This window comes from Hypoxylon trugodes (assembly GCF_022578975.1).
Source record: "Hypoxylon trugodes strain CBS 135444 unplaced genomic scaffold F4822scaffold_10, whole genome shotgun sequence".
NCBI lineage: Eukaryota > Fungi > Ascomycota > Sordariomycetes > Xylariales > Hypoxylaceae > Hypoxylon > Hypoxylon trugodes.
In genome coordinates, this window is record NW_026250025.1 from 1,563,589 (window position 1) to 1,575,900 (window position 12,312).

A 12,312-nucleotide genomic window follows, 5' to 3' on the forward strand; every position below is an offset into this window, starting at 1 on the left:
CTCACATCTTCACTAATTTATTTTATTTACTTTAACCTATGATATAAACAAGGGGAATATACGACAAGACGACGGTACAATAATCTACCTATTGTACAACAGTAACGACACCATACAGACACATCAATCAATCAATCAAGTAGATATGAATTCTACGACTCCCTAACGCGATGCATCCCTTTTAATAAAAAAAAAGGTTAAAAAAAACGCCTTGCAATCCAGAATTTCATTGCACAAACAGCATCATCGACTGACTAGGTCCCTACACCTCCGGGCGATCCAAAGTATCTAGTGGGACGTAACCCTCGTCTTTCCTAGTCCTTCTACCGACCAGTGCGCTTGCGATATCCTGGGCGCGGGTAACGATACCGTCTAGACCCCAACCGCGGCCGCGCTTCTTAAGCCCGCCCTTGTCCGCGAGTAGCGCCTCTTCCATCCACTGCGGACGTTTCCAGAATCGGAGCAATAGGGAACTGACAACCACGCTAACGCTGCTGCACGCCATAGCCGCACCGGCGGCCATGGGGTGAAGATGCCAGCCAAGAGGGAGGAATAGTCCCATAGCAAACGGTAAGCCAACGAGGTTGTATAAGCACGCCCAAGTAAGGTTAAGCTTGATGCGCGTAAAGATGGTACGAGCGAGGTGAAGAGCCGCGGGAATATCCATGAGATCGTTGGGTCGCATGAGAACAACGTCGGCAGCTTCCATAGCGACATCGGTACCACTAGACATAGCAATACCGACATCCGCTGTAGCTAAAGCGGGAGAATCATTGATACCATCACCTACCATAGCAACGCACTCACCCCGTTCTTGAATTTGCCGGATGATATTTTGTTTCTGGTCTGGAGATACACCAGCATAAACATTGTCATGTGCAATACCAACCGATGAGGCGACAGCTAATGCGGTAGAAAGCTGATCGCCTGTAACAATGGCAGTCTTGATGCCCATTTGATGTAGCACTGAAATCGTAGCTGCTGCCCCTTCCTTGATAGTGTCTGCCAAGCAAAGGTGGCCGGCATATTTGCCATCGATAGCAATGAAGACGTTTGTGGTACCGGCGGAGGATGTAGACTTTGACTTGTTTGCTTTGGCGTTGATCTCTTCTGAAGCCTCTACAGCGTCCTCTGGTACTTCGACTTTGTTCTCCCGTAAGAAGCGTACGCTGCCAACAAGCACCTCGTATCGAGTTCGTTCAGCACTACTAGTAGGCTCAACACGTGCACTGATACCTCGGCCTACAACGGCATTGAATTCGCCAACACTTCCGTCAATAGCCGCCTCGGCATCTAAACCGAGATCGTTACGTGCTGCTGTCAGGATGGCCTTGCCAACTGGGTGTTCACTACCCATCTCAGCCAGTCCTACAATTGTCCACCAAAGTCGTCTCCGCCATTCGTTGTCTTGCCAGACAGATGGCGTCTTAATGCTAGCGACACTCATTTTACCATATGTAAGTGTACCCGTCTTGTCTAGAACAACTTGAGTGATTTTCGTTGTAGTCTCTAGAGCTGCGCCACCCTTGACTAGAATACCATTCTCAGCACCAATTCCCGTACCAACCATCACCGCGGTGGGGGTAGCTAGACCAAGCGCACATGGGCAGGCAAATACAATCACGGCGATACAAAGTTTGACACACACCATCAGCTTACCACCACTTTCAGCTTGTAAGAAGATTTGTGGCGGGTTAGTAAGAGCATGGCTGAGGACCATCCAGGTGACGAAAGTTAGGAAGCCGAGAACGAGGATGGTGGGTACGAAGTAACCAGCAAGTGTATCAGCCAACCGCTGGATAGGGGCTCTGGTGGTTTGTGCGTCCTGCACGAGTTTTACGATTTGACTGAGTTGAGTATCCCGACCGGCTCTGGTCACACGGAAATCAACCCGACCGTGGCCATTGACGGTACCACCAATCACATTGCTTCCCTTTCGCTTTTGGACTGGAATTGCCTCACCAGTGACCATACTCTCGTCGACATAGGTTTCGCCTCGTACAATAGTACCATCAGCCGGAATCTTATCTCCAGGACGAATAATGACGATATCGCCGACAGAAATGAGCTCAGTGGGAATAACTTTGGCTTCCGCTGCATTGCCATCGCGGGCTGGTGTTTCTGGCTTTCCCGAGGCGGTAATAGTATCCCAACCTTCGGCGGCCTTCTCTGCAGCAATTGGATCCGCGTATATAGTAGTCATGGAAGGGGCTAAAGACATAAGTCGCGAAAGAGCCTTCGAAGTCTGACCCTTGGCGCGGTTTTCTAAGAAGCGGCCAAGTGTGATAAAGGTAATCAACATAGTGCTTGTATCGAAGATGGTCTTTGGTCGCGAGTGTGGCGGGAATAGGAAGGAGACGACCATAGCAAAAACGCTGAAGAAGAAAGCAGCGGAAGTTCCGAGCACGACAAGTACATCCATCGTCGGAGACTTGTGTTTAATAGACTTATAAGCGGAGACGTAGAAACGCTTTCCTATGCCAAACTGAATGGGTATTGTAAGAACCAAGCAAATGATATCGCCAAGGAAGAGACCAGGAAGAAGTTCCAAGCCACCGAAATCCAAGATAGGAATAGCCATAGGGAAAACCATGCCGATGAAGAATACTGGGATGGCGAAGGATAATGAAACTTGGAATGCCCTTCTCCATTCTTGAATCTCTCTCGTTTTGGCTAGAGATTCCAATTGCGCATTGTTGTCATCGTTATCGGCAACCAAAGCATTGAATCCTAACTTCTCAATCTCTTCAACAATTGTCCGGAGGCCCGTTACTGTAGGTTGATGAGATACAGTAAGCCTAGACGTAGACATGCTCAACCTGGCAGAGCTGACACCGGGCAAAGCGAGTAGAGTGTCCTCTATCGTTTTGGCGGCGGCAGCATCTGGGTTTCCGTAAATCTTAAACTGCGCCGTTGAAGACGCTCCCGAATGTTCCAAGGTGTCGGACTGTGTTGATAAGATTTCGGCGCCGAACCCTCTATCTTCGATGATCTCCGCTATTTGTTCGGGTGTAATTTTCGTCTGATCGTGTGTGATGACAGCCCGTTCTGCTAGCAAGCTGATATTAAACCGTAATATCCCATCTAGACCAGCAAACCCGCTTTCAATAGCCGAAGTACAAGCGCCACACGTCATACCTTCAATCGCAACTGTGGTCGTCATGTTCATATTTCTTGTTTCGGAAATCGGTTGTCCCGTCTTCTTTGCTGCTTTCGATTCCTCACTAGATACCAGCGTCGCGCCAAATCCCCGATCTTCTATGATCTCTATTATCTTGTCTGTCGGAAGTAGGGCGGCATCATGTTCTACCACGGCTCTCTCTGAAAGCAAGGATATGCTGAAGTGCTTAACTCCCGTGACATCCGCGAAACCGCCTTCAATAGCCGACGTACAAGCGCCGCAAGTCATACCTTCAACGGCGATCGTGGTGACGGTAGATGCCGATTCGCTGCTATCGTCCGAGGATCCGAGTCTCGGAGTTTGTAATGGAGTCGGTAAATCGGTTGCCAGAACTTCCGCATCGAATCCGCGATCTTCGATTATCTCTTGTATTTGCTCGGCGGGTACTCGTTGAGGGTCGTGCATTACCACCGCGCGCTCCATTACTAAACTAACCGACACACTACCAACGCCATCGACGCCTTTGAAGCCCGCTTCAACGGCTGAAGTGCAAGCACCGCATCTATTATAAATCCATGTTAGTTCGGGAAGATCATTTAAGCAAGGGATTTGGGAATCTTACGTCATGCCACCAACTTTCAAAGTGGTAGTAGCCCACCGAGCAGGCGACGGACTTCTCGGTGGGACTGTGATACGTTCAGGAGCCATAACTGAGGAACTGGAAATTGCGCAAAGTTCCGGCTGAGAGTATTGTGGCGAGCGCGGCTGACGTCGGCTTGGACCGATTATTATATTACTTTACTGGCGTCTTACACAATAGGCGACATTATCTTATTAGTATTGTTTGTCGTCGTTCGGAAGGACAAAGAACAATGTCGGGACGCCGGTAAAGGAGAAGAAAGTCGCGAAACGACTAGAAAAACCCCAGCGCCAGGCGGGTGGTGGGCAGGATTATATTAAAAAAGGGCCGGGTTGGATGTAGTTGTAGAGGGAGTGCGTTGCGTGTACTACGGCAACCCGGAAAATAGACAAATAACGAAGGAAGAATTGAAGGTAAAAGGTCGAACGATGCGATTTCCTTTTGGGAATTTGGGAGACTTGGGGGTGGGTTTTGTAAGCTTGCCGGAGATACTTACGATACATTGTACTGTACATTGTGACACTAGTATGTATTGGTACTTATCCAGGTAGCGGTACTAAAATATGAAGCATTCTAGGACGAATAGGGTCTTTTATTCCTTAAATGGAACCGTGTGAAAAACGATGAATTAGCGGACTAGCAAATAGTTTAACGTCTGACCAACGCTAGTATCCACAATGTAGCCGCGTTCACGAGTACGGTGATTAAATCCTTGGCATGAACTGGTACAATACGAAGCGTGGTTTCCTAGCTGTCGCAACCTTCTAATCCCGGCAATTGAAGCGATCTACGGCTTTCTATGTACCTCATGTAGATCCTGACTGGGTTATATCTTGTATGTACTTGTATTTTGTGACGAGTACCTTGCTTACACTTACGTACGCTTGGAGGCTTTAGCATATCTTTGTTATGATTACAATAGCCTGTCTTCTTTTTCACAAAGAAGAATAAATGCTCGGGCAGCTTAGAAATCGAGAAAGGCAAACCAACAGAATCAAGACTGAAACATATGCCGATTGTACTTCCGGTAAATTCGGACCATACGGAATATACAAACTTATTAGACATCGTTACCAAATTTGGTGCGGTATTTCTATTGGTTCGTAGACTACACGTAAGGTGTAAGTGGTATTATCCGGTGAATCCCATATACATATCAATATCCCCTAGCTTGAACAATTAGTAGTGAAAGGCGGAGGGTAATGTATAGTACTCATAGTGTTAGTATTTCGGCGCAAATTGGATTGCGAATGGGGGTAGGATGACGCTGTGTTACCAGCTAGTAAGATTTTTTTTTTCTTTCCTGCTATCTTCGAAAGAGGTTGTTGCCAGATTGAGCAAGATACTTGATTGTACAATGAAAACATCAAGAGTCTCGTTACTCTTTCAGGCATCGGGTGGGTTTAATTGGCGTTGCTAAGTCGAAGTTTCCTAAGATGTATATAACTGGCACTTCCGAAGAATGGAATACGGTCGATAAGATAAGGGAAAAGGTACCTACCTAATCGCGTGTCCTAAAAAAATACCCCACATCGATACTAGTAACTGGATTGAATGTTTAGGGGATAGAGTGGCTTTAGCGTACTAGGCCAGGGAACCTTGGAGGAGCTCAAACAATGATGATACAGGCGCCACTTCAAAGTCAACCTCAACATCACACAGCAACAAACCCTCTTTCAGAAAAACCTCCTTTCTAACCGACTGATTCCTTGTTCGATACCTGAGCGAACCCTGGATGTTTCGGTTTTCTTTTCCACATTCTACGATATTGAAACGGCATTAAAGAAGTGACTCCACAATCTATACATCATCACATCGTTAACGTCCCGCCGTTTCATCATCTCCCACATCTCAGGACAGGGCTAGCCGATCAAAAAAGCTTAGCTTAGCTTAACCGCTTTACCCAGGTGTTTGGTCCTGGTCCTACCTTATATCCCTTCTGTCAGCCTTGTACAAGCTTGACGCCGTGAATACCACCATTCGCTACGACGAGGCTGTATTCATCATGGAGCAGACTAAGACGTTAAACGCTCTCGAGGTAGGTCCTTCATACCCATCATAGCATATATCCAGACTTCTCTTAAGCCCATACTTATACTAGAATTCGAACTTGATCTAACTAATTCATAGCCCTACCTCGCTCTCACCAAATCCGCCACCTCCCCTCGCGCTGCCGCCGACCTAGTCACACAAGCAACATCGAACCCGAACGCCTTCGTCTTCGCAGAGCTTCTCCAGACGCCTCAAATCCAAGCTCTTAGCCAGTCCGCCGAATATGCAGCCTACCTCTCGCTTCTCCAAATCTTCTCCTACGGCACCTACGCCGACTACGTACAAACCGCCAGTAGCGGGACCTCCCTCCCCTCTCTCAACGAAGCCCAAACCCTAAAGCTGCGACAACTATCCATGCTCACCCTCGCAGCCCGTGGACAAAGCAATCTCTCCTACGACGTCCTCCAGCGCGAACTAGATCTCCCCGACTCCCGCGCCGTCGAGCAACTCGCGATTAGCGTCATATACGCACACCTCCTATCCGCCCAACTCGACCCACGCAACCGCACAATCCACGTATCCAGCCTATCCCCGCTCCGCGATCTAGCACCAGACTCCGTACCCGCACTAAAAGCCGGACTCGACGAATGGAGCGGACGCATCGCAGCATCCCTCGGTGATCTACAAGCCCAAATCACAGCGTACCAATCCGAAGCCATCCGCCGCGCCAAAGACCGCGCCGCCACCGAAGCAACACGCACCAAACTCATCGAAGAAACTCGCAAAAGCGAGCTTGCCCTAAACACTGGCGTACACACCCGGGGCCAGAAAAATATTATCGGTTCCGCCGTTGCCCATCTCCGCGCTTCTGGACTTAGGAGTGGGAAGCGTGGAAGTGGGAGTTTAGATGGTGGATTGGATTCCGATGAGGCTATGGATGTAGATGAGGAGGAGCCGGAGGACGCTGATTCGGGGAGTGGTGGGGGTGTTGGTGGAAGTGGGGGCTTGGGAAAAAAGCCGAAGTCTAGTCGCCGGAAGCTACAATCCTAACGGTGATGGTGATGCGTGGGAGTATTGCTTATGAATTTGTTATGAGGTTACGAAATACGGAGGCAGAAGTTGCCTATCAGGGTGGGGGCTAGTGCTATGACATTGGCGGCAGAAGTATTCAGGTCGGTCGATACTTCTTGCTAGTGTATTTCGACGTAGAGAAATATTCACCAAGTCAAGAAATGTAGAGCTGGACTATTCGTGAATCATGATGTTTGGTATTAGCAGTCCACCCAAAATGTCACTGGGAGTATTAGATGAAGCACACAATCAATAAAGCAAACCTATGGATCACGGATAATGTATTGAACATCCGAGATGGTTATCATGTAGAAGGCATTCATAGGATTCGACTCCCACCCATTAGATCAGGGGCACATTGACATTGACGTTGATGCTGATCTTGAAGACTTAGACTGCTAAACTAGCTACCTTTCTTCCCCTTATATTGCTATCGTTACAGAAGGCAGACACATAGATCAATCAACTAGCGAGTAGGTAAAACTATCTTTCTTCGCCATCAGCGAAGCAAATTTTCCAGCTCAAATTCCTGCCTGACCGAGCAAATGAGGGCTATCGATTAGGTAGGAGGGATGAAGGGGAAACGACTTCTCAGACAAACACCTAAGTATTCGTATCGAAATCAGTAGTTGGCTTTTCAAAGATCGCGGTCCATCCATCCATACGCCAACATTACCCTTCCTATCTTCCCTCTTTAATTTTCCCTCACTTGCACACGTACGACAGACAGACAGACCAGACGAACGGTTGACCATATCTCTTTCAGTTCTTTCAGTAATAGCAAAAACAAAATAAATAACACCGAATAGAAAAAAAATGTAAAATAAAAAACAATCAATCGGGAAAATTGCTTGCTCGTGCGTTGGTGGTATCACAGTATCCTCCTCCTCCATCCTTCATCTCCTCCTACTTTTAAAATTCGTGGCGGAGTTATTATTCAAGACTTTGTGGATAGGTAAAGTCTTTCAGACCCGAGATCTCGCAACTCCGGGGAAATTGAAAATGGTCATGACGTCGTAAATTGGAAAACCGCAGTGCAGATGAAAAATCATGGTGAAAAATACAAGTGGTGTTTTGCTTTTTTGCTTATAGTCTGTGGCCGGGTACTAGGATGAACAACACACAGAGTGCTGCATCAACTATTGCCGTCACAGCTAGTACCATGAGTGATCGTCTGATGAGCAGCTTGCGGACGTACGGCTCCCGGATACGAGTGAACTCGAAGGGTGTCAATTCGGTATAGCCGACAAGTGCCATGATAGGGTCTAGAGAGTACTGATACGAGGCGAGGAAGTATACACCGATAGTAAAGGGTAAAATTTCCTGTAGGTTGTTAGATGATGATTCATATAATATGGAGTATAATGGGGAGTACATACCCAGCATCGATCTAGGCGAGAACGGTCAAGGAAGATTAAGTTGAAGCCAGTCCAGAAAGCACCGAATAGAGCGACGAGACCGATGATTAATCGCGCAACAAGGGTGGGAGGAATCAAGTTTCCGAAGGCGCGGGCGCGTAGGAAGCCAGGAAAAGCATCTCGTTCCATTGCTTGGAATACGTAGTCCTTCGCGACATCGAATAGTTCGGGGTCATCACGGTTGTTCTCCTCGATTTCTCTAGTGATATCCGCCGCAATAGAGCCATCGAGAGTAATCTCACGTTCGGAACCAGGGAGTAAGAAAGTGTAAAGGATCTTCTCTGCGGATGCCCGAATATCCTGTCTGGCTACGGCATGCTCCGGGGAGTTCGAGTCGGTAATCTGATGCGGCGTGCTAGAGCTAAGCTGAGTGCTGGCGCGAGCTCTTCGTTCTTGGCTGCTAGCCGGAGAATCTTGGTTCGGTTGCTCTCGTAGGAAGTTAGACACCTGTGCATCCCGATCCTTCTCTCCTTGAACTCCAAATCGCGCCGGTCCAGAGTGAGAATAAGACATGTCGCCCATTGCGTCCAAAACTCGAGATGATCGCTTAGATTCCTCTGTCTCTAGGTCAGGTGTTCCTACTAGAACAGATCGTCGAAGTTCTCGGACGTAGTGTCGGCAAAGTGACATGTGTTGCGCAACGTCGAGCCTGTATCGTATGAGTAAAGTTACTTTAAATCATTTATTACTAACACCATACCAGAAGTCAAGATAATCAACAGATCGTTGTTGATCTCGCATGTAAATATAGAACGAGAATAAATCGACCGGAGGATGCGTAAGGCGACATAGTACTTCGAAAAGCGTAGGAAGTCTGTTTCGTACTATGGTGTTGGGGATCGCCGGAGCATTACCCGCCTCCTCTAAGTTGCTACTAGCGTACGCCATCTTTAAGAATGTTGATGTATGAGTCGTGTAGGATTGAGGGAATTCGGAGAAATCAACTGGAGCAGAGAAAATCGAAGTGCCAATATTCCGACGAAACAATTACAAAGTGAGCTCTCCCATGGGGGGAGGCCACTATTTTGTCTGTTGATAGGTGTCGCGTAGGTAATGGGTATAGTAAGGAGGTGTCGGTAATAGGAACAGGAACAACTGCGAATCGATTGCGTTGGCTTAAGGTCGCGTGAAATTCATCAATTGCGTGGACCGAATCAATTGATGGGGATCGGAGTGCAGTATACAATCGAAGCGAATGAAATTGCGCTCGGCGCAGGGTTGGTGATTGTAGATACCTAATTGTTAAAAAGAGAGGTCAGTCAGTCGGTAGGTCGACGACGTTGGGCGAGAATTAAAAAAAAAACTGGGCAAAAGACTTGCAGCGGACTAAGAAGACTGGGCAGTGATATGATGGTGAGGCGGTTGCTGGTTGGGGTGCCTGAACCAGCAGCCTAGCAGGCCACCTGTAATGCCGTACCTGTACCCGCAATTCCAGTACGTAATTTACGGGCTGTCAGGTACCTATCCTATCAAATTAAAGGGATGCGGGTACGAGAAACTGTGGCACGGTAACAGGTACCGAAGCATAGCCACATCAAATCCGTTAAATTACATACGAGAGGATTCAGAATTGAAATGAAAATGAATGAAGAAAGATACAATATGAATTTAATTGATTTATTTACTTACAGATGTTGCGTCGCAGTAAGCTATGCCGTAGTTCATAGCTAGAATGAGCTCGCTATTAAAAATTAGGTGTTGTTTTCTAGAGTCTTATCGGTTGATTTAGGTAGCACGAAAAGCGGGATCTAAATCTAGCTTACGTCGACGGATGCACGTTCCACATGTGGTAAAGCTTGGACCACCTTCGTCATTTTGGCCATCCAAAAATCAAGCCCCAAATACACAAGCCACATGATCAAATGCACATCCCCCACAACACAAAATTTTATTGGTTCGCCTAGTCAAAATTGGTCCTGCCCTCAGTTTCCCACATCGACTTGTACAATTTTCAATTTCGCAAGAACTAAACAACAACCACGACCTCCGAACTTTTTTTCGACAAACATCTAGACATTAATCTAGTAAGACATCCGCACCCGAAATAATTCCCACCGGTCAAATCGACATCTCTAATCTCAATTCTCTATTCAGAAATGTCGTCCAAGGGAAAGAAGCCAGCGACCAAGTCGGCCATTGAACAGGTCGTGTCCCGCGAGTACACCATCCACCTCCACAAGAGAGTACGTCCACCTATGCAATAATATTCAGCGTCCCGCTGGCGCAAATTATCGGTCATATTAAAAAGAAATAAAAAGGAAATTTGCTGATGGATTAAATAGCTACATGGTGTCACCTTCAAGAAGCGTGCTCCCCGAGCCATCAAGGAGATTAAGGCTTTCGCGCAAAAGGCTATGGTACGATAACCCGACCTCCCATAAATCCGCATCCACTTCCTCGATCCATTGCCTCACATGTCTCAACCCGCAACCCGAAAAGAGGGAATAAGATCCGTCGACTAACTCTATTATTTTATAGCAAACCTCCGATGTCCGCCTCGACCCGCAACTAAACAAGAAGGTCTGGGAGCAAGGTGTCAAGGGTGTCCCGTACCGACTACGCGTGCGCATCAGCCGACGACGAAACGACGAAGAAGATGCCAAAGAGAAGCTTTATAGCTACGTCCAGGCCGTTAACGTTAAGAACCCTAAGGGTCTAGTGACGGTCGTTGTGGAAGAGTAAATTTTCGGGCGGGGGCAATGGTTTAAGCAATTCGGCACCAAAAAATTAACAAAGGCAAATGTTTCGTTGAGATACCGGCTGGGTTCGAGAAGGGCATGGTTTCGGAGTTCCTTCTGGCTTCATGACACTTTATTTAGATTCACTACTTCGATGAATCAAGAACCGTGAACGACATTTTCCCCATTTCTCAGGACCATTGTGCTTTCTATGCTAAGGGCATTGCAACGGGATATACTCACGAGCAGCTTATTTATCATCTAGATTCAGGGCACCCAATCAACGCCACGGAAGTAGGTGGTAGTAATGTTATTGATAGGATAGCCGCTATCGTTCCTTTGAGAAGTTCAAGGCATCCTCATTACCCATCCGAAAACAACCTGTAAATGCAGTGCGCGTAGGAAGCTGGGACAATAGTGGCCCAATTCGACCAACTATGCAAGTGCTGACTCCAGTGCTCCATGCTAGGCGATCCCCAATCGCCCGGCTATATGATAATCAACCTATGCTGGGTATAATACAGATCAACCTAGTCGTCGTCTACGTCCCGGTGACGACCTAGGACCTTCCGCTTGAATTCGTCCGCATCCTTATCCCATAGCTCTGCGGCCTCTCCGTTCAGTGGGGAAGCACTATGATTGTATTAGTAATGGAGAGGATGCATTTGGCATAGTATGAAAAACTAACTTGTTTGGCTCTCCAAGCAAACTTTGCAGACTTAGAAGGACAGTCTGGATGTTGTATGCAGCGGTCCACTTATCCTTTAGAATATCGAGACAAATACGGCCGGAAAAGTCGACGTTGGGGTGGTAGATTGGTGTCTTGAAGAGAACCGTCGGCGGGGCGTAGGGGTAGTTCGACGGAAACGAGAAAGAAAGCTTGAATGTGAGACCTGCGTACGGAGTGTCCTCCGGCCCCTCAATTGTAGCAGACCAGGACATCAAATTTCCGTCTGCTGAGGGAAAAGCAGAAACTCCAGGTGCGGGAGAGGTCATTAATTGCATCAATTCTGTCTGTAATCTACTCAATTTGTTAGTATCGTGAGTTTTGGTTGTAGGTAGCGGTTTTTACGCCCTGCATACCTCTTCGTTACACTCTGCGAATCGGGCCCCTTTCGTGTTCCACCGAGCTTAGCAGCTTGAACACTGCCAGGTGCTGCGTTCTGGCTATCCTCGGCGGTGTAATCCATATTGGCTAGCAATTGAACTCCGTCGGTATTTCGGCAACGTGAATTCTATTGTAGATGCTAAAGAGCAAAGTAATTATTATGAAGACTCGAGTCTACAATTACTGCAGTTGGATTCGTACTCTCGAAGGCAACGGAAGAGCACAGGGGGAAGAAAGATGACGAAGCACGTATCGGTCTGGAATGCAGTGGAGGTCAGTGATGA

The 12,312-nt window shown here is 47.5% G+C and overlaps 5 protein-coding genes across 5 annotated transcripts; 2 read left to right on the forward strand and 3 right to left on the reverse strand.

Annotated features, from left to right (window-relative positions):
• Positions 1 to 8: 8 nt before the first annotated feature.
• F4822DRAFT_418903 (putative copper-transporting P-type ATPase) lies at positions 9 to 4,190 on the reverse strand. Its single transcript, XM_051459567.1, has 2 exons — positions 3,744 to 4,190; positions 9 to 3,683 (listed from the first exon to the last, which is right to left on the reverse strand). The coding sequence occupies exons 1-2, from the start codon at positions 3,827 to 3,829 to the stop codon at positions 263 to 265; spliced, it is 3,507 nt and encodes a 1,168-aa protein (XP_051309933.1). The 5' UTR covers positions 3,830 to 4,190; the 3' UTR covers positions 9 to 262.
• A 1,271-nt stretch (positions 4,191 to 5,461) lies between these two features.
• F4822DRAFT_62813 (uncharacterized protein) lies at positions 5,462 to 7,074 on the forward strand. The gene is made up of 2 exons (XM_051463762.1): positions 5,462 to 5,799; positions 5,892 to 7,074. The coding sequence occupies exons 1-2, from the start codon at positions 5,767 to 5,769 to the stop codon at positions 6,801 to 6,803; spliced, it is 945 nt and encodes a 314-aa protein (XP_051309934.1). The 5' UTR covers positions 5,462 to 5,766; the 3' UTR covers positions 6,804 to 7,074.
• Positions 7,075 to 7,813: 739 nt separating this feature from the next.
• On the reverse strand, positions 7,814 to 9,331 carry F4822DRAFT_62818 (regulator of G protein signaling superfamily). The gene is made up of 3 exons (XM_051463763.1): positions 8,943 to 9,331; positions 8,204 to 8,891; positions 7,814 to 8,147 (listed from the first exon to the last, which is right to left on the reverse strand). Exons 1-3 carry the CDS (start codon positions 9,128 to 9,130, stop codon positions 7,911 to 7,913), a joined length of 1,113 nt encoding a protein of 370 aa, XP_051309935.1. The 5' UTR covers positions 9,131 to 9,331; the 3' UTR covers positions 7,814 to 7,910.
• A 697-nt stretch (positions 9,332 to 10,028) lies between these two features.
• Positions 10,029 to 11,239, forward strand: F4822DRAFT_62850 (ribosomal protein L31e). The gene is made up of 3 exons (XM_051463764.1): positions 10,029 to 10,425; positions 10,525 to 10,599; positions 10,721 to 11,239. The coding sequence occupies exons 1-3, from the start codon at positions 10,339 to 10,341 to the stop codon at positions 10,922 to 10,924; spliced, it is 366 nt and encodes a 121-aa protein (XP_051309936.1). The 5' UTR covers positions 10,029 to 10,338; the 3' UTR covers positions 10,925 to 11,239.
• Positions 11,240 to 11,450: 211 nt separating this feature from the next.
• F4822DRAFT_434103 (ubiquitin-conjugating enzyme) lies at positions 11,451 to 12,110 on the reverse strand (the record flags this gene model as incomplete). Its single annotated transcript, XM_051461945.1, has 3 exons — positions 11,451 to 11,553; positions 11,609 to 11,941; positions 12,004 to 12,110. The coding sequence occupies 3 exons, from the start codon at positions 12,108 to 12,110 to the stop codon at positions 11,451 to 11,453; spliced, it is 543 nt and encodes a 180-aa protein (XP_051309937.1).
• Positions 12,111 to 12,312: the final 202 nt, after the last annotated feature.

Coding starts and splice junctions, on each gene's coding strand:
- F4822DRAFT_418903 (XM_051459567.1), bottom strand. CDS start 3,829: ATGGCTCCTGAACGTATCACAGTCCCACCGAGAAGTCCGTCGCCTGCT. Junction 3,684..3,743: donor TTGAAAGTTGGTGGCATGAC/GTAAGATTCCCA, acceptor GATTTATAATAG/ATGCGGTGCTTGCACTTCAG.
- F4822DRAFT_62813 (XM_051463762.1), top strand. CDS start 5,767: ATGGAGCAGACTAAGACGTTAAACGCTCTCGAG. Junction 5,800..5,891: donor AGACGTTAAACGCTCTCGAG/GTAGGTCCTTCA, acceptor ACTAATTCATAG/CCCTACCTCGCTCTCACCAA.
- F4822DRAFT_62818 (XM_051463763.1), bottom strand. CDS start 9,130: ATGGCGTACGCTAGTAGCAACTTAGAGGAGGCGGGTAATGCTCCGGCG. Junction 8,892..8,942: donor GTTGATTATCTTGACTTCTG/GTATGGTGTTAG, acceptor CATACGATACAG/GCTCGACGTTGCGCAACACA. Junction 8,148..8,203: donor CTCGCCTAGATCGATGCTGG/GTATGTACTCCC, acceptor AACAACCTACAG/GAAATTTTACCCTTTACTAT.
- F4822DRAFT_62850 (XM_051463764.1), top strand. CDS start 10,339: ATGTCGTCCAAGGGAAAGAAGCCAGCGACCAAGTCGGCCATTGAACAG. Junction 10,426..10,524: donor CCATCCACCTCCACAAGAGA/GTACGTCCACCT, acceptor TGGATTAAATAG/CTACATGGTGTCACCTTCAA. Junction 10,600..10,720: donor CTTTCGCGCAAAAGGCTATG/GTACGATAACCC, acceptor ATTATTTTATAG/CAAACCTCCGATGTCCGCCT.